The sequence below is a fragment of the Dromiciops gliroides genome, chromosome 3 (assembly GCF_019393635.1).
Source record: "Dromiciops gliroides isolate mDroGli1 chromosome 3, mDroGli1.pri, whole genome shotgun sequence".
In the NCBI taxonomy this organism is placed as follows: Eukaryota; Metazoa; Chordata; class Mammalia; order Microbiotheria; family Microbiotheriidae; genus Dromiciops; species Dromiciops gliroides.
In genome coordinates this window covers 634,959,712-634,983,833 of record NC_057863.1, presented here as the reverse complement: position 1 = coordinate 634,983,833, position 24,122 = coordinate 634,959,712, and the positions used below count along the sequence as shown (strand labels likewise).

Genomic DNA, 24,122 nt, shown 5'->3' with positions numbered 1-24,122 from the left:
ACAAAGGAAGGCAAAAGAACAGTCTGTACCCTCAAGGAGCTTACAATCTAATGGGAAAGACAACCAACAAATAAGCTATAGACAGGATCAATAGGGATTGATGGGAATGGGAGGGAGAGAGAAATAAGGATTTCAGAAATATTTATTTTTATATCATCTGAGTTACAGTTTAAATTATTTTCCTGATTCCACTTTCTTCACTCTGCATCAGTTCATATAGGTCTTTCCATGTCTCTGAAACCTATCTCCTCATTTCTTACAGTACAGTAGTATTTCATAACTTTTTTAGCCATTCCCCAATTAATGAACATCCCCTCAGAACTTAGTTCTTTGCCCTTCCCCACCCCCTGAAAGGGCTGCTATAAATATTTTTGTACATATGGGATCTTTTCCCTCTTTCAAGTCTCTTGGGTATAGGCTAAAAATGGTATAGCTGGGTGAAAGGTCATGCAGTTATTTATTAGTAGCTTTTTTATGAATAATTCCAAATTGATTTCCGGAATTTTCATTCACTCATTCACAGTTCAGCCAGTAGGGCATCAGCGTGCCTGTCTTCCCACAACCCCTCCAACAATGATCATCTGGGGCTGGGGGTAGTGGTTTATTTATCTTTGCAAATCTGGTGGGTCTGAGTTGGAATCTCAGAAATGCTTTAATTTTATTTCTCCAGCAGTGATTAGGACCATGTTTTTTTCAAAGGGCTATAGTTGGCTTGGATTTTTTCCCCCATGAGAACTGGCTGTTCATATGTTTGGACCATTTATCAATTGGGGAATGCCTCTTATTCTTATAAATCTGGATTAGTGCCTTGTATGTCTTGGAAAAGAGATCTTTACCAGAGAGCCTTGCTGCAAATATTTTTCCCCCAGCAAATGATTTCCCTTCTAATCTTAGCTGTCTTGGATTTGTGCAAAAATATATACATTTTATATAATTAAAGTTGCTTATTTTATCCTGTGTCATCATCTCTGTCCTTTGTTTAATTATGAACTCTTCCCTCACCCATAGATCTGGCAGGTGATTTCTTCCTTACTCCACTGATATGGTAAAAATAGAAGGGGAAAAAAACCCCCAACAAACAAAAATCTATAGGAGCAGCTAGGTGGCACAGTGGGTAAAGCACTGGTCCTGGATTTAGGAGGACCTGAGTTCAAATCCAGCTGCAAACACTTGACACTTACTAGCTGTGTGACCCTGGGCAAGTCACTTAACCCTCATTGTCCACCCCCCCCCCAATCTATAGACTAATATCTCTAGTAAATATTGATGCAAAAACTTTAAATAAAATATTAGCAAAGAGCTTATGACAATGTATCATTAAGCTGGATTTCGACCATGAGCGATGAAGGGTTGGTTTAGAGGAAAACTACAAATTTAAATATAATATCAAAAACAAAAAAATCATATGATATATCAATAGATCAGCTCCAAAAAGAACCGTGACTTTGATATAAAAGATTACAACATAATTGTGCCACCTAGCTGCTCCTATAGATTTTTGTTTGTTGGGGGTTTTTTTCCCCTTCTATGTTTACTCTTTTTGGCTTAGGCATCAAGATCACATTTGGGTCATAGGAAGAATTTGGGGGGATCCTTTTTGCTATTTTGGTGAGCAGTCTTAATATTTCAGTTAATTGAATGTTGATAGAATTCACTTGTGAATACATATGGTGCTAGTTAGTTCTTTTTTTTTTTAAGTGAGGCAATTGGGGTTAAGTGACTTGCCCAGGGTCACACAGCTAGTATTAAGTATTAATGTTATTAGTGTTAAGTATCTGAGGCCGTATTTGAACTCACTCAGGTCCTCCTGAATCCAGGGCTGGTGCTCTATCCACTGCGCCACCTAGCTGCCCCTCGGTTGATTTTTGATATCTTTGTGGGTCCCCAAAGTCTTGGGATGCTTCCCCTCCTCATCTCTGCCTTTTGGCTTCCTTCAGGTCCCAGCTAAAATCTCACCTTCTACAGGAAGATTTTCCCAGTCCCCCTTTTCCCTCGGAGGTTTTTTCTCTGCCTGTTGTTTCCCTCAGTAGTCTGTGAGGTTCTTGAGGGCAGGGATGCTCTTTTACTTTTCTTGCTATCTCCAGGACTTAACACAGTGCCTGGTTCACAGTAGGCGCTTAATAAATGCTTGTGGACTGACTGATTTGTCTGCCACTCACACGGAGACCCTGGTCAAGTCACTTCCCCGGTCTGAATGGAGATCATTTTCCCCATCTGTAAAGCGAGGAGGCTGAACTTTGATGTCCTTTTAAACCCGTTTCCAGCCCTGACAGGCTGAGCCCTTGTCCCTGCATGACCGGCTCTGTCATGTTGGCCCTTTGAGGCTTGGAAAAAAGCTTCGTGCTTTGCCAGGAAGCCAGAGCTGGGGCATTGCCTGCCCGTCTAATGGGTGTCAAAGGTGGGATCTGAATCGGTCGATCAATAAGTGTTCATGAAGTGCCTTAGAGTAAGATGGTATAGGTTCAGAGCTAGTCTCTGCCTCGGTTTCCCCACTCTGTAAAAATAAAGGGATTGGTTGGACTAGATGACCTCCGAGGTTCCTTCTGACTCCTCTTCCACAATTTTAAGATGATGGGTGGCTTAGTGAGAAAGCTACAAAGATTTCTCTGTGGGGCAGAAAGGAGAGAATTCAGTTCAATGCAACAAACAGTGCCAGGCACTGTGCTAAGTGTGGAGGGGAAAAAAGAGGCAAAAGATAGTCCCTTCCCTCAAGGAGCTTAAAAATCTAACAGGGGAGGGGCAGCTAGGTGGTGCAGTGGATAGAGCACTGGCCCTGGAATCAGGAGGACCTGAGTTCAAATCCGGCCTCAGACACTTAACACTTACTAGCTGTGTGACCCTGGGCAAGTCACTTAACCCCAATTGCCTCACTAAAAAAAAAAAAAATCTAACAGGGGAGAAAGCATGCAATAAATATATACAAAGCAAAGCCATAGAGACGTTAAATAGGAAATATTGAACGGGGGTTTTCCGTGCAAGATGAGATTTGAGCTGGGACTTCTGGGGCCCTGCCTCTGGGCGTCCCCATCTAGTGCTGGGTATGAGCCAGTGACTTGGTCTCAGGAGCCGCTGGACTCTCACTCCCTGGTGGCTTTGTTTCCATCCTGACTCGCTGAATGCTGGGCAGGCTGCTGGTCTCTTCCCCCAGCTGCCCCCTCCCATGCCATTCCCCAGGCAGGAAGCTGTGAGTAAATGCCCCTGGGCAGTGCAGGAGTTCCCCATGACATCTAGTGAAGGGCCCCCACCCACCCAGCTTGGCTGTCCCACTCCCCCAGGGGCCACAGGCCTGAGAACTGGGTGTGCGTGCCAGGTCACGAGCTAGGCTGGGCAGGCCTGCAGGCAGCAAGTGCACCTAGGTGGCAGCAGCCTGGGAGAGGCGGGACAGGGTAGGGTGAGGTGATCCTGGGCGGCTTCAGAGATGCCCGTCAGTGACTGCTCCGATAGGGGCTGACTCACCTCAGAGGGCGTGAAGGGGAGGGGGGAGGCTGGGCAGAGGTTTGTCAGTGTCTGGCTCCACACCGGCCCTGTTGTGTTTCCAGTCCTCCCGAGCAAAGGGGATTTCTGATTCGGCTTGCCTTCCCCAGTTTCACTCCCACACCTCCAGTTACCCTCAGCCTCCAACAGCAGAGGAGAAGATGCCAGGAGGCCCCGGAACAGCCCCTGGGAATCCTCCCTAGGGCTCCCCACCTGATTGCAGTCTCTTCACACCATCTACACCCTTCTCTTCCTAAGGTCTTCCCTTTCTTGGTCCCTTCTCTCCTCATTTCCCTCTTCTCTTCCTTCTTCTTTCTTCTCTCCTTCCCCTTTCTCTCCCTCTCTAACTCTTTTCTTCTCTCCTTTCCTTTTACTCTTCCTTACTACTTATTTCTCCCTTCTCTTCCCTCCTTCTTTCTCCCCTTACTCTATTTCACTCTTCTCTTCCTCCTTCCCTCCCTCCTTTTCTCCTCTCCCCTTCCTTCCTCCCTCTTCCTTTCCTTCCTCTCTTTCTTTCCTTCCTCCCTCTCTTTCTTTCCTTCCTGTCTTCTCCCTCCCCAGGGTGTATTTAGAAGGTCCAGAGGACCTAGATTCAAATCTCAGAGCTAACACTGTGTCACTCAGTGGGTCTGAGGATAGGGTTGGACTTTGCCACCTTTCAGATCTCTGCCCACTCGGAATCTCGTCTAACTACGAGGTGGGACGGGGTGGGGAGCGTTCGGGGTGGGCAGTGCCCACAGGAGCACTTGGCCTCAGTCAGGAATGTGTAGCAGCAGAGCTTTATTAGCACACAAGTGCTGGCTCAGCCGCCTGGGTCTGGGCAAGTGTCCCACCTGCAGCTGCGGGTGGGCGGGCGGCCCCAGGATCCTTGTTCAGGGCGGCATTGTCCTGCCTCCTCAGAGAAGCCAGTGTGCCAGGCTGGCCCGGGGTCTGGTGGGCGCTCCTGCCCCTCCTTGTCAGCTGGGGGAGGGCCCCTGCTGGTTGTTCCCAGATTGGAGTTTGGGGTATTCTGGGAGCCCCTTGGTGTGGACCCACCTACCCCTGAGGTCCCTCTTGGTGGCATCCTTGGTTCCCTTGGCTTCGCTGCCTCCTAGGCATGTGTGACTCTTCCCTCCTCCTGAACCCCCAGAACCCACCAGCTTCCACCACATCTCTTGAGGTGCCCTTGCCACCTGCCCTGGGCTCCGCCAGCAGCCTCCACATTGGTTTCCCTGCATCTCACTCTTCTCCCCTCTCTGTGTGGCACATGGCAGCTAAACCAGGGGTTCTTAACCCAGAGCCCACTGTGCACCAGGCACTGTTAGGTGGCACAGATACGAAGACCACAGCCCCTGACCTCGGGAAGGTTATATTCTAATGGGAGATGGGGGTGGTGGGGTAGGGGTGCTCAGATAGATAAATAATGGAATTGTTTTTAGGAAGATGGAGCCAGATTAACAGCTGCCATGCATTAAGTGCCTACTGTGTGCCAGGCACTGAGATAAGTTAAGGAGATTCACATGACATAAATGACAGTCCCTGACCTCACGGAGCTTCCAGTCTGGAATAGACCCAGATAAGGAAATGCAGCTGGGGCCCGACCTCCTAGAGCGGTCATACACATCCAAATGGGTACCATTGGAGCTTAAACTTATGTAAAATGTGGACGTTGGTTCCATCCCAACGGAAATACGCAGCAGTACACATTCAAACAAAGCAGTCTCCTCAGGGAGTTCATCATTCAGATGGGATCAGGCCAGATCACAGACTCATTTGAGGGAGGGGTTACTGATGATGGGAGGTATCAGGGAAGAGGAGCTGAGGCTGGCACGCGGGCTGTCTTAAATGGGCACGGGGATTCTGAGAGGCAAGGGTGAGGAGGGAGAGCATGAGGTTAGCAAAGGTCCGGAGGTTGGAAATGGAATTTGGGGATAGGAAGCCATCTTTCTGGCATGTTGGGTGTGTGAGGAGCCATGATGGGAAATCAGCCGGAAAGGCAAGGGTGAGGCAGACTGTGAAAGCTTTTTCCCTCGGTCAGTCGGTCCTAGTCCTAGCTTTGCCTCTGACCCTTGGCCTGGACCCCGACCTCTACACAGAGCGAGAGCTCACGCTGTTTGTGTGTCTGTGTTCCTCAGGTGGTGGAATCTGGGCTGCTGGATCAGCTGTCCCCGGAGGAGCGGAAGCGGCAGGAGGTAAGGGGGACCCGGCAGCTGTTTCCTGCTCTGTCCAGGTGAAAGTTGACCAACGCCAAATGTCTCTGTGCTGCATGACTGGCTTCTGCCCCTTGGAGGAAAGGCCGCCTCTCAGTTGTCCATCCAAAGGAAAGAGAGAGGCATGGAGGGGGAGAGAGAGACCCACATCTCCCCATCTTCCCTCCTCTCATCCCTCTCTTTCTCTCTCTCCCCCTCCCCACGCCATTGGACACCCAGGCTATTTTTGAGATCATCACTTCAGAGTTCTCCTACTTGCACAGCCTGGGCATCCTCGTGTCAGAGTTCTTGAAATCCAAGGAGCTTCGGGGCACCATGACGCAGACGGAGCACCACCACCTCTTCTCCAACATCGTGGATGTCCAGAGTGCCAGCCAGAAGTGAGTTCCCATCTTCCTGCTCTGTGGGGTCTTGGTGCTCTTGGGGGTGGCCCAGAGAGGTTGGGCAGACCTCAGCTTCATGGTTCTGATTGACTTCTTGGTGTCAGTGCTAAACCCTGAGCTCCTTCCTGAGTGAGGGTCAGGCAGATGGCAAGTTAGAGGGGCCTTTTATTTTACTTTATTTTGGGGGTGAGGCAATTGGGGTTAAGTGACTTGCCCAGGGTTACACAGCTAGTAAGTGTCAAGTGTCTGAGGCTGGATTTGAACTCAGGTCCTCCTGAATCCAGGGCCAGTGCTTTATCCACTGTGCCACCTAGCTGCCCCATTAGAGGGGCCTTTTAAATGGAAGTCCCAGGACCGTGCTTATTCTGAGTGGTGATGGAGAGCTGGAAGGAACTCGGGAATTCATCTAATCTTAGCCTGGAGTCCATGGACCCCTCAAGATAGGGTTGTCTCTGGATAGATCCTGGGGCGGGGTGGTGTGGGGCAGATCTATAAAAGTAGATGGGGGGAAAAAGTGCATCTTTTTTTTTTTCCTCATTCACCTCTAACTAAGATTTAGAATTTCCTTCAATTATTTTAAAACATTATTTGCCTCACTGGGGTACCAAAGGGATCTAGGATTTTCTTTTTTTAATCAAGAACCCCTAATGTAGTCCAACCCCCTCATTTTATAAAGGAAGCCCACAGAGGTTAAGTGGCCTGTCCACGGTCACACAGCTAGTAGGTATCTGAGGCCAGATTTGAACTCCGGTCCTTCCGATTCCAGGGAGGATGCTCTGTCCACTGTGTGACCTAGCTGCCCCTCAACCATGCTTTGTTAATTGAAGGAAATGCTCAACTTCAGTTAGAAATTAGTGAAAATAATAGATGTGACTTTTTTCCCATCCAAGTTCACAGACCCCTGGAATCCGAGGATCAAGAACTGGCTTGTACTATAGCCATTAGCCTACCCCCTGAGTTTTCAGGCATCTCCCCAAGTTCAGCACTCACCATCCCTGTGTGCTTGCATGCACTCATGTGTACACTTGCTCACTCTCTCTTCCCCCCACCCCCCTTTGCCCTGCATGTCACTTGGCTCCCAGCTTTGGCCACCTTAAAGAACGCACCTGGTTCCTTTTAATAATAAATTAGATGCCACCATGCCTTTCCAAAGGGCTCAAGACCTTCTCTGGACAGACAACCACTCCTCCTTTGTCCTCCTGGAGTCTGGAGAGAAAAGGAAGGAAGGAGGTGCAGAGCAGGGAAGCTGAGGCACAGGGAGAGGGGTGGAGGGTCAGCTAGGCTAGGTGGGGCCCCCCCAGGTGAGCAGGCTCTTGGGTTGGGCCGCCAGCCAGCCTCAAGTTGCAGCGCTGGGGTCAGGTTTAGCTTAGCACCGGTGTCCAGTGGCACGGCCCCCAGACCTGCCTGGGCTTGGCTCAGGTTGCATCACCAGGAAGCGGAGGAGGGCCCTGACCACCCTGCCGGCCCTTGGAAGAGGGAGGTTCTGGCCGGACAGCTGGGGCACTCCCTGTGACCAGCATTCCCTACTTCCTGCTGGGTCTGGAAGGCAGCCAATAAGTATTTAACAAATACCTGCTATGTGGCAGGCACTGAGGGAACACCTGGGGATATAGAGAAAATGCAAAAACACAAGCACAGGTGCCTACCCTCAGGGAACTTACAGTCTAATGGAACAAACAGGCAGACAGCTATGTCCAGACAAGATCTCTAGTGTATATATTGGGGGTCGTCTCAGAAGGAAGGGGCTGGTATTAAGGGAGACCACAAAAAGTTTCCCGTGGAAGGTGAGATTTGAGCTGAGGCTTGAAGGAGGCCAGGGATGCCAAGCAGTGGAGGAGAGGAGGGAGAACAGTCCGGGCAAAGGTGTGGAGGTGGGAGATACTATGTGGGAACTGCCAGAAAGGCAGTAGGAGAGGGGAGGAACAGGAATGAGCCAGTTTCTAAAGGATTTTGTTTTTATGTTTGATTCTGAAGGTAATGGGGAGCCATTGGATTTTTTTTTCCTGAGGCATTTGGGGTTAAGTGACTTGCCCAGGGTCACACAGCTAGTAAGGGTCAAGTGTCTGAGGCTGGATTTGAACTCAGGTACTCCTGACTCCAGGGCTGGTGCTCTATCTACTGCTCCACCTAGCTGCCCCCGAGCCATTAGATTTTAATGAGAAAAGGGTGACATTGTTCAAACTTGGACTTAAGGAAAATCACTTTGGGTGGGCGAACCTTGTGGGGCAGAAACAGGCGCCTACTTTAGACCCATTCTCATTCCTCCCCTGCTACCCCCTCCAACTTCAGAAAACAGTAACATCCGTGTGCGTGTTTGTGGGAGGTTGGGGTGAAGCAGGGAGAGACAGAGAGGAACCCCAGCCATGGGCTCCTAGTTCTAGAGTAGGAAGGGACCTCAAAGGCCAACACCCTCCTTCTGAGTCCTAGAGATGGGAAGTGACTTGCCCAAGGTCACACGGCTGGCTGTTAAGTATCTGAGCCAGGCCCCACTGGCCTCTCTGGTAAAGATAGAGAGGTAATTATGTCCCTTCCTGTCCTCAGGCCCGTGAGGGCTTCTTGGGGTACAACTCTGTGATTTGAGGGGGATACTGTTTCAATTCTGCATTTATTAAACACCTGCTGTGTGCCTAGCTCTAGGCTATGCCCTGGAGATAAAAGTCAGAAACAGTGCCTGTCTTCAAGGAGCTTACATTCTACTGGGAGGAAACATCAAATTCATAAATGAAGAATTTTTTTTTAAAATACCTCTCTCTCTAGGGGGCGGCTAGGTGGCGCAGTGGATAAAGCACTGGCCCTGGATTCAGGAGGACCTGAGTTCAAATCCGGCCTCAGACACTTGACACTTATTAGCTTTGTGACCCTAGGCAAGTCACTTAACCCCCATTGCCCTGCAAAAAAAAAAAAAACAAAAAAAAAAACCTCTCTCTCTCTCTCTCTCTGGATATATAGATATATAAAGAGAGGGGGAGAGAGATGCAGATGAAATAACAATGAACTTGCCAGGGGAGGTGGGGGGAGTGGAAGGACTGGCACTTGGGGGAATCAGGGGGGCCTCTTGTAGAATGTTAGCCCTTGAGCTGAAACCTCAAGGAATGAGGGATTCCAGGTGGTGAGGGAGACAGGCAAAGGTGTGGAGGTGGGAAATGAGGTGTCCACGGGAGGTCAGGATTTGGCCAGTTTTGACCAGAACATGGAGCATGGGCCAGGCAGGAGGGAGCCAGATTGGGAAGGCCAAGGGGAGGAGGAGCGTGTAACTGACCCTGGAAGCATTTGGGGGATTGTCGGGCCTGGCAGTGACGCGGTCAGCCCCAAGCTTTTGGAATATTGTTGGGCAGCTTTGGGAGGATAGATGAGGCTGGAGGCGGGGACAGCTGGAGTGCAAGACTGGGGGGAGGCCGAGGTTCAGCCTCAGAAATTGGCCTCATCCCTCAAACAGCCCGAGCTTCTCTTAATGACGCATGGCAAGAATTCCCCAGAAGCATTCAAGTGGAAAAACGAGCTGAGGCAGCGGCCAGCCAGGGTTCACTCTGGCCTCGTCCCCTGTGCCCAGGGGAGCTCACAGAGAGGGGGAGAGGATGGGAATCGTTGACTGAGGACTTACGAGTAGACAACAACAATAGCGATAATCGTAATAGTCAAATAATAGCTGGTACTTCCACGATGCCTACAGGATTATAAACATTGTAGAGGTGAAGAAACTGAGACACAGAGAGAAGATAATGGCACGGTAGAAGGACCCCTGGGATTGGGATTCAGAAGACCTGTGTCTGAATCCCTGGCTCTGATGCTAGTTCTGTGATGCTTGGACCTTTATGAGGCTCAGTTTCTTCTTCCTGTAAAATGGCGAGGTGGTAATAGTCTCTGGGATTCCCGTCCAGTTGTAAATCTTTGATATCTCTGGGCCTTAGTTTCTTCTATAAACAAGGGGATGGGAAGCAGCCAGGTGGCGCCATTGTGCATAGAGGCTGGGTGAGTTCAAGTCTGGCCTCAGACCCTTCCTAGCTGTGTGACTCTGGGCAAGTCACTTCACCCTGTTTGCCTCAGTTTCCTCATCTGTTAAATGAGCTGGAGAAGGAAATGGCAAACCACATCTGTATCTCTGCCAGGAAAACCCCGAAAGGGGTCATGAAGGGTCATACACAACTGAAATGACTGAATGACAACAAACGGAAGGGTTGGGGGTTGTGGGGTGTCCTCTAAGATTCCTCCCAGCTCTCTTTCTATGATGTCTGGGCGCCTCAGTTTCTTTCTCTGTAATTTCCCAGAGGAGAAGCCTGAGACTCAGATCAAAGAAAGGACCACCCTGTACAGTAGAAAGAACTTGAATTTGGAGTCAGAGCTTCCTGTGCTACTTCCTACCTGTGTCTCCTTGATCAACTCAGCCTCTGAGATTCAGTTTCCTTGTCTGTCAAGTGAAGCAGCTGGATGAGACAGACCTCCTTTCTCTGAGATCTGTCATCCTTGCTCTCTGACACGTGGCTAGTGAGTGTCAGGGCCAGGATTCGAACCCAGGTCTCTTGCCTCCAGCTTAGGCACCTTTAGTGCACTTGCTGTCTCTGGTACCTGAGCTCCTTGAAGAGCCGTGGGGGGCAGGGAGGGGGGTGGTATACGCAGTCCATTTCCATCAGACTCCATAGATTCGGGAAGAGCCCTGCCTCCTTCCCCAGGAAGCAACATCTGCTGCTTCGGGTTGGGGGTGGGGGGAGGCTCTGTGGGGCCTCCAGCTGTGCCCTGGGGTCTTCCCCCCCCCCCACCTTGGCCTGGTCAGCCATGGGATCCCACAGGACATTTCCCTCCTGGTCTCCCCACCCCCCTTCTTTGCTTCCGGAAACCTCCTGGGCCTCTGAGACCTTTGCCCCACGAGGACCAGATGGATTCTCTTCTCCGTAGGGATTCCCAAAGGAAGGGATTCTTGGAATCAGGGCACGCATGTCCTGCAAGCGTGCATGCATGTGGGTGTGCATGTAAGCACGTGTGTCCTGTGAGTGTGTGTGCAGAGGGGCTTGTGTTTAAAGGAGGCTTGTTCCAACACGGTTTTGCTTGTGGGTCACCTGTGAGGACGCTGCCCATGCCAGGTCATACCCGCCCTGAACCGACCCCAAGGAATCACTTTATTGCTGTCGATGAAACATTTGCTAAGTGCCTGCTGTGTGCAGAGGGGCTGCTCTTGGCACTGAGGAGGGCACAAAGACTGCAGGAAACGTTTCCTGTCCTTGGGGAGTTCATCTGCAGTAATAATCACTCACTTTTAAGTAAAGCACTTTAAGGTCTGCAGGATTCTTTACCGTTATTATCTCAGTTGGGGCTCACAATAACCCCAAGTCGTTGTGCATTGTCATCCCCATTTAACACATGAGGAAACTGAGGCAGACAGGGATTAAGTGACGTACCCAGAATCACACAGCTAGGAGGCGTTTGAGGATAGATTTGAACTTGGGTCTTCCTGAGTCCTGGCCTGGTGCTCTATCCAGAAGAAATGTTTGAGTCCCTTGAAAGGTGCCTGGCACATAGTAGGTGTTTAACAAATCCTCAGTGATTAATTCTAATAGTTTCAGGGGTAGGGATTTGGGTTCTCATCATGAGACATTGTGGACCTGAGGTCTGCAGCTGTATCTCCCTCCCTTCCTCCCTCCCCCAGTGTCTGGGTGACTCTGAAGGCCTCTGGCCCCCCATTCCCCATAACTGCCCCAGCCCCGCCTCCCTCCAGCCTTGTCCTCCCTAATGTAGCATCTTGTTCCGGAGCTGTTTGTTCTGGGTGGGGCTGGATACATCAGGGAAGGCAGTTTCAAACTCCAGTCCTCTGTCTCCCCCTGCCACACCCATTTGCCTTAGACTCATGAGTGACAAACTGGAAAAAGAAAACCCAGAGCTTGGCTCAGGCTCCAGCCATGTGTCAGGGTCCCTCTGGCTTGTCCTGGGCTGGTGTCTTTGAGCAGAGCCCACCGGGGAGTGCCCGTGGGCACCCAGGAGGAGTCTGTGATGGACCGGAGGCTTCCCCGGGCTGGCCCACCTGCCGCTGCCTTGAAGGGAGTATGCAGAAGGCAGAGAGCACCAGGAGGAAGAACCTGCCTTTGGGGGCCTGGGGCCTGGGTTCAAATCCTGACCGGCCTGCAGACTCATACGCTGGTGCTCACTTTCCTCAAATTTAACCTGAGGGGATCTGATCCCATGACCTCTGAGATTCCTCCCAGCTCCAGACCTTTGAAGCATGCCTGGGGACAATGGAGACTTTTTTTTAAAATAGAAAATGATTAAGTCATAAGGTGTCAGAGCTGGGAGAGCCCTGAGAACACAGAGGGGAAGAGGTGGGAGGGCCCTTAGAACAGGGGATGTCAGAGATGGGAGGGGCCTCGGAGCATGAAATTTCAGAGCTTCAGGGGGTTCTAGATATGATCTTGTCCAACCACCTCATTACAGAGAGGAAATGACTTGTCCTGGGTCACACCCAAGTTCCAGGATGAGCAGGAAAGACAGAATCTTAAAATAATAATAATAATAATAATGTTGCTGTATTTTGGGGTTTTTTTAGTCCTGTCAGACTCCCCATGACCCCATTTGGGGTTTTCTTGGCAAAGATTCTGTAGTGGTTTGTCATTTCCTTCTCTAGCTCATTTTACAGATAAAAAAAACTGAGGCAAACAGGATTAAGTGACTTGCCCAGGGTCATACAATTAGGAATTATTGTGTGAGGCCAGATTTGAACTCAAGAAGAGAGTCTTTCCGAGTCCAGGTCCAGCACTTTATCCACCTCATCATCTAGCTGCCCAAATGCTATAAATATATTTATATTAGTTATATATTTGTATTATTATATATCGTATGTGAATATATAAGTATACATCTTTGTGTTATTTATATTCACATAATGTATCTTGTTTTTACTGTAAGAATGTAGAATAATATATAAGAATAAACACTAATATCAGAATATAGAATAATATATTAATATAGAACAACATAAATATATATAAATAATAGAAGTATATAATGGTGATTTGTATTTCCAATGTAAAATAGATTTTTCTGTTGATATAGCACTTGAAGGTTTGCAAAGCACATTATGAATATCTCATTTGATCCTTACAACAACCCTGGGAGGTGGTGCTATTATTATTATCCCCATCTTACAGATGAAGAGACTGAGGCAGCGGTTAAATGACTTGCCCAGGGTCACACAGCTAGTAAACATCTGAGCCTGGTTTTCAAACTCAGGTCTTCTGGTTCCAGGTCCAGTGCTTTACCCACTGAGTCACATTCCTTCAGATATTTGAATCTTCTTCAATTCTTTTATCCCATTTCATCTTAGAGCAGACCTGTGATTTTGTTACCGCAGCTGGGAGGCATGGTGTGTAGAACACCAGGCCTGCAGTCAGGAAGACCTGAGTTCAAATCCAGCCTCAGACACTTACTAGCTGTGTGAAGCTGAGCAAGTCATTGCACCCCTGCCTCAGTTTCCCCATCTGTATAAAATGGGTTTCATAGAAGCAGCTACTCCCCAGGGCCACTGTGAGGATTAGTGTTCGTAAAGTCTCTTCTCCAGCTGATCCCTCCTTGTGCCTTCGGGGGATCCTCACCAATCCTTCTCCTGTCGCCTTTCTTCTCCCCTAGGTTTTTTGAAGACCTGGAGAGGAGACACAAAGAGCACGTGTGCGTCACCGACATCAGTGACATTCTAGAGGACCACGCCTTAAACCACTTCCACCCCTACGTGGCGTATTGCTCCAACGAGGTCTACCAGCAGAGGACCCTTCAGAAGCTGACGTGAGTGGACAGTGGGGCCCCAGGGAGCCCTGTGCTCCCCAGCTCACCTTCCAGATGTCCTGCCGCCAGCCCCTCCGGACGAGTGACCGTTATAACCCTCAGACAGCTCGTTCCTGGCTGAGAATGGCTTGGGGTAGAGCCTGCAGACTCCTGGCGTGGGAGAGCCCAGGACCACCTCTGAGCCACAGTCAGGCAGCAGAGGATGGCTGCAGTGGGAGACTTGGGTTCAAATCCTGCCTCTCAGCTCTCTTTATAGATGGATGATACGGAATAGTTTTGTCCTTATTGGCCGGCCATCTGCTTTCAATTCCAGCTTTTAGCTTAGAAAGACCCTCATTGGAAGATACTTGGCCCTGCCTCTGCTGCCTTGTTTTTTCCTTTCCTTTCCTTTCCTTTCCTTTCCTTTCCTTTCCTTTCCTTTCCTTTCCTTTCCTTTCCTTTCCTTTCCTTTCCTTTCCTTTCCTTTCCTTTCCTTTCCTTTCCTTTCCTTTCCTTTCCTTTCCGTTCCGTTCCGTTCCGTTCCGTTCCGTTCCGTTCCATGACTTGCCCAGGGCTACACAGCTAGTAAGTGTCAAGTGTCTGAGGCCAGATTTGAACTCAGGTCCTCCGGAATCCAGGGCTGGTGCTCTATCCACTTCACTATCTAGCTGTTCTACCTTGTTCTTAATCACCTCTTAGGTTGTTTGTTCTTTGTATCACATTAAAGGCAGAGGAAAATAAACAACAGCAACAAAAATTATAGCTGGATTAAGATCTGAGTTGGTGGAGGGAGTTCCCACATGCAGGAAGTCCTAGGTCCTTGAGTTAATGACTTGGAGACACTTGTAGATGCCCACATTCCTGGGATCCTTGTTCTTTTTGGTGTGGTGATCTATAAAGGGAGAATGGGGAAGGGCGGGGGTGCAAATCCAGTGACAAGAAATGTCTGATACTCTGTATCCTGCACAGTCATAGATGCGGGGGAGGAGGTGGGGGGGGTATGAGGGTTAAGTGACTTGCCCAGGGTCACACAGCTAATAAATGTCAAGTGTCCAAGGCTGGATTTGAACTCAGGTCCTCCTGAATCCAGGGCCAGTGCTTTATTCACTGTGCCACCTAGCTGCCTCTATGCATAGATTTAATGATCTATGGGAATAGAGGCTTGGCTCTGAGATTGCATGGATATAGGGAATTCCCAGGTTGAGAAACTTCGTCCACCAATGCTAGCTGGCACCTTCTCAACAATATATGGTCTTGAGAGAGCTGAGAGCTTAGTTAATGGCTTTCCCAGGGTCATACAGCCGGTATATTTCAGAGACAGGACTGGAAGTGGGCGGGTCTAATAAAAGTAAAAATACCCATTCTGAGCCTCTAGATAATCTATTGATTATTAAGCAGAGGGGGTGAAGTTAACTGTAATCCTTCTTTCTTACACTTTTTTCCCCCAAATTATTATTTTTTAAATTTTGAGGTCCAAATTCTCTTTCACTCTTCATAGGAAAAATACAAACTTGGGATATAGTTTAAACATGTATATTTTTCCAGTAAATATCATGGTTAAAAATATAAATAGCCAGTAGGTATTTTTTTTTTTTAATAGCAAAGAAACCTTTAGTGGCAAGCCTTACAATATGGCAGTAAAACAAAAGGGAGAAACAGATTTACCCTTGTTCCAACCAGTTTCACTGAGAAATCAGAATCTAACCAACTCTCTGTTAGATCCTCTTAAATAAGACAAACTGTGAGCCAGGGAAAGGAAAATATTCTAGTATCTGCAAGGCTTAGAGTCAGTTTCTTTGGAAGTCCTCTCCTCTCTTCTGTTACTGTTGCTGTTTCTGTTGCTACCTTCTGTCTACCCTCCAGTCCTGACCCTGTGATAAGAGTTCTCTCTTCTGGAAGAAATAGAAGGACCAGGGTCCTTAGTCATGTGGACCCCCTCTTAAGGCAGCCAGTCCAAGTCTCATCAGAAGGACTTAAATCACGTGTTTCTAGTTATATTTTCCTGCCCTCTCCTGATGACTTGTCTTCTCTTAGTGATGTATTTATTCCAGCTGTCACAGACCTGGCTAATGTCTGCAGCACCACAAATGACCGTGTCCTTGAGAAGGGTTTTTGTCTTTAATTTTCAGGAATTCCAACCCGGGTTTCCGAGAGGTCCTGAAGGAAATCGAGAAGAGACCAGCCTGTGGGGGCCTGCCAATGATCTCCTTTCTCATCCTCCCCATGCAGAGAGTGACCCGGCTCCCTCTTCTGATGGATGTAAGTGAGCAGACAATTATATAAGAAGAGTAATACCTATCTATAATCCATATTTTATTACTTGCTTTCTCAAGGGGTAGAGGAGGGATGAGAATTTGGAACTCAGAATTTTAAAAAATGAATGTTAAAATGTTTTTAATATAATGGAGAAGTATTTGGTAAAATGTGTGTGTGTGTGTGTGTGTGTGTGTGTGTGTGTGGCCCCCCCCCCCCCACACACATATATACCTACATACCTTTATATTTTTTTTTTCTTTTTTTGTGCAGCAATAAGGGTTAAGTGACTTGCCCAGGGTCACACAGCTAGTAAGTGTCAAGTGTTTGAGGTCGGATTTGAATTCAGGTCCTCCTGAATCCAGGACCGGTGCTTTATCCACTGCGCCACCTAGCTGCCCCCTCTTTATCTCTTTTTAAAGAAGAGTCATGATAGTAGGATCATGAGTTCAGAGTTGGAGGGGACCTTAGAGATCATCTACATGGGAAGCCTGATGCCCAGGGGGCATCAAGTGACTACCACAGTGTCACATGAGTGATGGGATTTGAACTCAGGTCCTCTGACTCTAGATTCCTGTACTCTGTTCATTCTTCCCCTAAGCTTAGTGTTAGCTTCCTCTTTTAAGGTGTCATCTCAGGTCATAGACCTTGATCTTAGAGGCCATTAAATCTAACCCCCTCATTTTACAAATGAGGAAACTGAGGTAGGCAGCAGTTAAACAGCTAGGATTGGAACCTAGATCTTCTTGATGCTCAAGTCCAGTGCCCTCATGCACTTATACCATGCTGGAGGGTCTATACGTGAAGTCCCTAAAATCTTAATGTATGCAAGAGGAGGTTTTTGACTCGAGTTTGAATCCTTCCTCTGACACTTAGCAGCTGCATGACTCTGGGCAAGTCACTTTACCTCTGCCTGCCTCAGTTTCTTCAACTGTCAAATGGGGATTATAATAGTATCTACCTCCCAGGGTTGTTGTGAGGATTGATTGAGATAACGATTACGAGGGGCTTATTTCAATACAAGCTATTATTTATTTTAGACCCTTTCCAGATTTAGGGGGCAGGCCATTGAGGTCAAATTGGGGATGGAGTTTGTTGGAAGGATACAGGAAGCAAGGCCAGGCTGACTGCTGACACAGCAGATAGGACTCCCTTACCCTGGGTCAGCAGGGCCCAAGGTGGGGGTGGGGGGTGAGGGCTGCAGCTGCTTGTATGCCCAGTGGGAGGTTGTCTCTCATTGCCCCTTTGTGGGTACACAAGCGCCAATTATTCTCCCGGGCCTGCTGGGCAGGAGAGCAGTGGGTGGGTTGGAGAGCAGGGAGGAATGAGCTCCGTCCCCTGCCTGGGCATCGGTGGCATCTGCCTGGCCACTCAGCTCTGTATGTCCAGGCTGTGAGGGGCCTGAGCGGAGAACTCCCGAGCCCTTGTGAGCCTCATGTAGAGGCAGCCCTCCCTGTGTATCCTCCAGGTAAACTCTTGGGGGCCGTTCACAGGAATGGTCAGCCCTCCTACATCTAGCGGCCGCCACCCAGGTTTGGGACATTCTCAGTTCTCACCTGGACCATTACAACAGCTTCCTGATTGCTCTCACGGCTTCTAGTGTCTCTGATCTCCTTCACTCACCTGCTGAATTCTCTCTTCTAAGGCACAGGCCTGATGGAGATGCCCCCTCCTCAGTCTTTAGTGGCTCCCCATTATCTTTGAAAGAAAACACAAAGCTCTCCACAGTCTGGCCAAATTCTGCTTTTCCAGATGCGTTTCTTTATTTCTTTTTTTTTTTCTCTCTCTTTTAAAAAAAAATTTTTTTTTAGGGCAGTGAGGGTTAAGTGACTTGCCCAGGGTCACACAGCTAGTAAGTGTCAAGTGTCTGAGGCTGCATTTGAATTCAGGTCCTCCTGAATCCAGAACCATTGCTTTATCCACCGCACCACCTAGCTGCCCCCCAGACTTGTTTGTTTCTTGATCCACGTTGCAGCCACAATGAGTGTCTTGCTCTACTCTGAATCTGACAATCCTGCACAGGCTCTAGGCTACCATGCATAGAATACATTCCCACCTCCCCTCCACACAGCTCGGCTCCCATGGCCAATCGTGAGAGGCCTGTGCCTCCTATATTACTGTCATTCATTTATTCATTTATTGATTGATGGATTGGTGTACTGTCCACCACCACCTATAGAATGGCACCTTGTTTTCTGGTGTTGTCTGTGTAGTCCCTGTGCTGGGGACATACAGTAGGTGTTGAATAAATGTTTGTTGATTGATCGAATGAATGAGAATTATATACTTTGGCGTGGAAAAGAAAAACGCACATTTAAGTGGATTTGATGTTCTAACATTCAGAGCGCCACTTCTCTGTTAGTGAGGGTAGTGTCTTATCTGTGTCCTTTTGGGGTCATGGTATCACCCACAGGGTGGCCAAGCTCATCCTAGTGCCAGTGCCTAACATGATGCCTGGCACAGGGAGGCAGGTAAAAGGGAGGGTGGGAAGGAAGGGGAGGGGAGGGAGGGAGGAAAGAAAGATGGAAAGAAGGTAGGAAAAAGAAAGGGAGGGAGGAAAGAAGGAAGGAAGACTAGCTTCATTAGGCACTTACTATGTGCCAGGCATTGGGCTAAACACTGGGGATACAAAGACAAGCAGCCAAAATAGTCCTTGCCCTCAGGAAGCTTACATTCTAATGGGAGAAGAAAGGTGCTGGAAGGGCTAGATTAAGAGTGTTTTTCACTTGCTGTCTTGAGGAGGGGAGAGGGAGGGAGAAAAAAAATTGAAACTAGAAATCTTATAAAAACAAATGTTGTAAACTTAAAAAAAGAAAGAAAGAAAGAAAGAGTGTTTTTCATTCGTGGAGTTACCAGCAGTGATAGGCTGAGAACCAACTCAAACAGCTAATTGTTAAATTTTCAAGGTAAGCATTTATACCTTGGACATCAGTAAACCTACATAATGGGTCTTGATCTTTTGTTTTGTTGATTGGATAGACTTAAGAAAGTGATGGAGAAAAAGTTTATAACACAGATTAAACGTAAAATGTAGATCCTGTATTTGGAAAGCTGGTTATTAAACTTTTACCTGCATCCTTTATTTGGTTATTAAATGTTTACCTAGGTTCTATATTTGGAGAGCTGGTTATTAAACTTTTACCTGGATTTTTTTATTTGGAGAGCCAGTTATTAAACTTTTACTTGGGTCCTTTATTTGGAGAGCCAGTTATTAAACATTCCCCAGTGCACCCCTGGGCCTCTTTCAGGTTTGGTAGTGAGAAAGTGCTTGTGAATTGATTGGATTGTGTCAGGTGGCTCAGGGTCTGGGTTTGCTGTATGTGATTAATTGCATGTGGTTTCAGGCCTCCAATTTCCAGTGTAAGAACTTGACCTAGAGAGAAAATGAATGACTTTTTCTCCCCTAGCTCCTCATTGTTTGCTCTTGTGTCTGCTGCAGACTCTTTGCCTGAAGACCCAAGGCCACCCAGACCGATGTAAAGTTGCCAACCGAGCGCTGAAGGCCATCAGCAAGGTGAGGTGTGCTTCCACCCCGTTTTTCCTACTCCTTGGAATTATTTTCCTTTGGCTTCTCGAGTGCCTCCGATCCCTCCTGAGCTGAAGCATTTGACTCCAAGGGATCCCCCTGCCTTTTCTCTAAACCCTCTGTCATCTGTTTCCCCAGATCTAGGGGGTGGATCAGGCCAGGCCTTGATTCCCACCCCTTCTCTGTGGAAGACTCAAGGAGGGCAGGGCGAGTCAGGTTCCAGTCTCCAGCCCCTCCCTGTTAGTGAGAATCAGATCCAGACTAGGATTTCCCCTTGCTTGGTTCCTCCTCCCTTTAGAGTATGAAATCATCTTTAAGGCAAGTAGAGAAGTGATTGATTAGCTGCTCTCAGAGAGAGGAGAGGAGGGTTGGGGGACCAGCTGCTATCTGAATAATTGAAGTCCCCCCCCCCATCACTGCTGTGTTATCACTACCTGTCAGACACTTGGGATCCTGGGAAGCGTCCCAGATTCCTCATCTCTTTCCTCCTTCTGCCCAGGCAGTATAATGAAAGAATTCCTTCAGTTTCTGCCTCTTTTGCCTTTCACTCAGCTATCTTGTGCCACGCTTTTCTTGCACAAACATGCCTTTTTTATATACAATGCCACTCCCCTCTCTTTTTCCTTTTGATGAGGTATGTCCTTCCAAAGCCATGGTCCAGTCTTGAGTTTCATCCCGCCTAGGCTCCATCAGGTCATAGTTATGGGGTGGGTGGGGGCCTCCTGGGTAATGTCCAGCCAACAAGGTCACAGGCCTGGCTTTGACCTGCCTCATTTGCCCATATTGTGTTGACAGTTGGTAAAACAGTGTAACGAGGGGGCTCACAAGATGGAGAGGACGGAGCAGATGTACAACCTGCAAACGCAGCTGGACTTTGGCAAAATCAAGGTAAAGAGCCTCGGGCTGGGCTGGGGGAGCATATCCTGGACTGCTCCAACCTAATTTTTTTAATAGCCTCCACTTAGCAAACATCATTCAAACAAATGCTTAAGTAAACAGATAAACATTCTAAAGTCACCCTCTGTCTGTTTCCTCATTTGTGAAACTGAGGTAATAATCGCACTTACCTCCCAGGGTTATTGTGAGGCTCGAATGAGATAATATTTATATAGTGCTTTGCATATCTTAAAGCACTATATAAATACTAGTTATTTGTAAACTTGAAAGCGTTATCTAGATAGCATCTTTTGGTTATCATTACCACCATCCTTGAAAACTGAAAAAAAAAAAAAAAGAAACTGGTATGTGTGATTGCTAGAGAGGGTCACATGTGCAGATTGTGGACCAAGTACAGACCAACGACCTTGACTTCCATCCCTGGTAAAATTTGAAGACTTATCATTAAAGGGGTGGTTAGTGAGCATTTGGAAAAGGAGGCAGTGATCCTAAGTCTGCTGCAAGAACTGGCCAAGGCAGACTAACCCTACTTACTTTTTTTTTTTTTGGGGGGTGGGGCAGTGAGGGTTAAGTGACTTGCCTAGGGTCACACAGCTGGTAAGTGTCAAGTGTCTGAATCCGGATTTGAACTCAGGCTCTCCTGAATCCAGGGCCGGTGCTTTATCTACTGTGCCACCTAGCTGCCCCTCCCTACTTCTTTTTTTTTTTACAGGATTTCTTATTTATTTAGAATTTTATTTTTCCCAAATTATATGTAAATACAAATTTTGACATCAATTTTTAAAAAACCTTTGTGTTCCAAATTCTCTTCCTTCCTCCCCTCCCCCCCCCCCCCCCCCCGCCAAGAACTCAAGAAATTCAATATAAGCAGTCACGCAAAACATTTTCACGTTAGCTAGGTTGTGAAAGAAAACAGACAAAAACAAAACTTCAGATAAAGGAACTAACAAAAATATATATACTTCAATCTGTATTCAGGCACCATAAATTCTCTCTCTGTAAATGGACTGCATTTTTCATAAGACCTTCAGAGTTGGGGGGGGGGGTTGTTTGTTTGTTTGGTGGGCAATGAGGGTTAAGTGACTTGCCCAAGGTCACACAGCTAGTAAGTTTGACAGGGTTTCAGTCAAACAGTACTATACACAGAGCTTACTGAAATTTTAGCAGATTACTTGACTTAGTCTCTCATGTGATTGTTCTTAAAAAGATGTAGAGACGTGGACTGGATGACACAGTTCAGTTATAGGGATCCAGGACTGGTTGAATAACTGGACTCAAGAAATCAATGAATAATGAGTTCCTTTCCTGATCCTTCTCTTCTGTGGCTTGCCTCCCAACATCTTGGTACATGGTTGGTGGCATCTGGTCTCCCCCATTAGACTGTGGGCTACTTCAGGGCAGGGACCATTTGTTGGTTTTGTCTTTTACCCAACCTGATACCCTGTAGGTGTTTAATAAAAGCTTCTTGACTTGACAGTTGAATTCATCTTGAAAGGTGGTCTCTAGTGGAGTGCTTCAGAGATCTGTGCTTGACCCAATGTCATTTAACATTTTTATCAGTGACTGGGGAAGGCATAGCTCATGCTTCAGATAACAGGACTCCCACCTCCACTCCCTCCAAGAAAGAATCCAAAGCAACTAGACTATGGGAATGGCGTCTAATAGAGATAAATAGAACATCTGCCACTTGGGCTCAGAGTACAGGATGGGGTGGCATGGCTTCATTAGCAGTTCATATGAAAGTGATCCGGGGGTTTGAGTGGACTACAAGCATATTGAGTCAGTCATGTGTTATAGCAGCCAAGGAAGGTGAGATGTTGTGTTTCATTGAGGGAGTCAGGATGGCCCATAGTGGGGAGATGGGGGCTCCACTGCCCTCTGGATTATGGCATTCAATCCTGGGCTTCACATTTTAGGAAAGGCATTGATTTATAAACTGGGGAGCAGCCAGGATGGGGAAGGGTCTCCCCATCACATCATGGGAGGAGCAGTTGAAGGACGTGAGATGGAAGATTAGAAGTTGTGGGAGGGGGGAGAGGGTATTGAGAGTGCTCTTCAAATAGGCTAAGGGCAGGTGTGCAGAAGAGGGGCTTAGCTTCGGCCCCAGAGAGCAGAACCAGAAGCAGTGAGTGGAAGGTGCAGAGAGGTTCACTGAGGTATGATTTGAGGAAGGGCTTCTAACTGTCCCTGAGAGGAGGGGGCTGCCTGGGAGGTCATGGGTGGGCTCTGACCATCTTGGATGTTGTGGAGAGGATGGGAGTGGGGAGGAAGAGGAGAGGCAGAGGAGAGAAAGCGCTAACATGAGTAAGGTGGGAGCATGGTTTAGTTGGTAGATCCCTGTACTTGGGAGTATGGAAGACCTGAGTTCAAATCCCATCTTCCTGTGTAACTCAGGCCAGGCCACTTCCCTTCTCTGGAACTTAGCTTCTTCCTCCGCTATAGCCCCCCACCCTCTCACTGGAAGTCTCCTAGCAATCAATCAGTAGGAATGTATTAATCACCTATTCTTTGCTAGGAATACAAAACCAAAATCAAACAGTCTATGCCCTCAGGAAGGTTACACTCTTATTTGGGGAAGGGAACTGAGGTCATATATGTCTGTGAATATGTATAAGATACATACAAAATCATTGCTGGTTGGGGGTGTTTTCAGATGTGGAGCGGGGCCCCGGCTCTTCATTGCTCCCCAAAGGCCCCTCTGGCTGAGGCGCTTAGTTTTGGGGTGGGGGTGGGGGAGCCTCCTGTCCCGGCAGTGGTTCCTGAAGCTTAGCTCTCTCTTGGCAGATCAGGCAGGCCCCTGCTGCTCCCCTCATTAAGTTTGGGCCGACCTGCCAGCATCCTGATCTCCATGGCAAAGGTATCCATGGAGAATGGGGGCGGGGCAGGGCTGCAGAGGTCAGAGCACCTAGCCCAGGGTCCCACATTCGGATCCGAGGCTTACCCTGTCAGGTAGCTGGAAAACACAACATTTCGGGTTTATTTTTTTTCCTAAAAACAGAAAGCATTTCCATGAGATTAATTTAAGCAAATTGTTTCAATTGGGATGGATTTAGTACTTGCTTATTCCTGCCTATTTACACTCCAGAGGAGCTGGGTGTTGGCATTGTGCCCAAGCATGGCTCCTTCTACTCCTTACTCCCTGGGTGCCCTTGGGGGCTGATATCCTTCAGCCCTAAGTTCTGTGGGCCTCATGTCCTCTCGGGCATGGAGATGTCCTGATTTTAAAATCTGATTTTCTTCACCTTTAAAATGTGGGTGCAGGGGCTCTGAACCTCATTTTGTATCACAGATCCCTCCAGCAGCCTGGTGAAGCCAGAGACCCCTCACCTAGCCCAGTGCAGGCAGGCAGGAGAGGCCACCTTTAGCCCCCCCCACCCCCCGCCAGTGAAGCCCCCCATCCCGGAGGGAACCACTCCTTCTTTCCCTGAACTCATTCCAAAGAGTGCTTGGTTATGATTATTTAACCAAGCCCTGAGCTTTTTAAATACATAAAATAAAATGCGGAAGGGAACCAATCATACTGAAACGCAGTTGTTGAGGTAGTAAAATTGAAGGGGGTTGGGGGGAACCCAATCCTGCCCACGCCCCACATTCCCTGTATCATCTGAGGCCAGGCCCTTCTGGGTCTCCTTACATCCCTGCCCCTTGACCAAGGTGGTT

At 48.1% G+C, this 24,122-nt stretch overlaps 1 protein-coding gene across 1 annotated transcript in view; it reads left to right on the top strand.

Moving 5' to 3' along the window:
- The window catches only part of ARHGEF16 (Rho guanine nucleotide exchange factor 16), a 46,944-nt gene that overhangs the window by 11,205 nt on the left and 11,617 nt on the right, over window positions 1–24,122 (top strand). Inside the window, exons 4-9 of the mRNA XM_043997401.1 lie at window positions 5,589–5,645; window positions 5,883–6,043; window positions 13,655–13,807; window positions 15,916–16,045; window positions 19,479–19,553; window positions 20,361–20,453. Of these exons, the coding sequence (XP_043853336.1) occupies window positions 5,589–5,645; window positions 5,883–6,043; window positions 13,655–13,807; window positions 15,916–16,045; window positions 19,479–19,553; window positions 20,361–20,453 (669 nt within the window). The remainder of the gene's footprint in view (window positions 1–5,588; window positions 5,646–5,882; window positions 6,044–13,654; window positions 13,808–15,915; window positions 16,046–19,478; window positions 19,554–20,360; window positions 20,454–24,122) is intronic.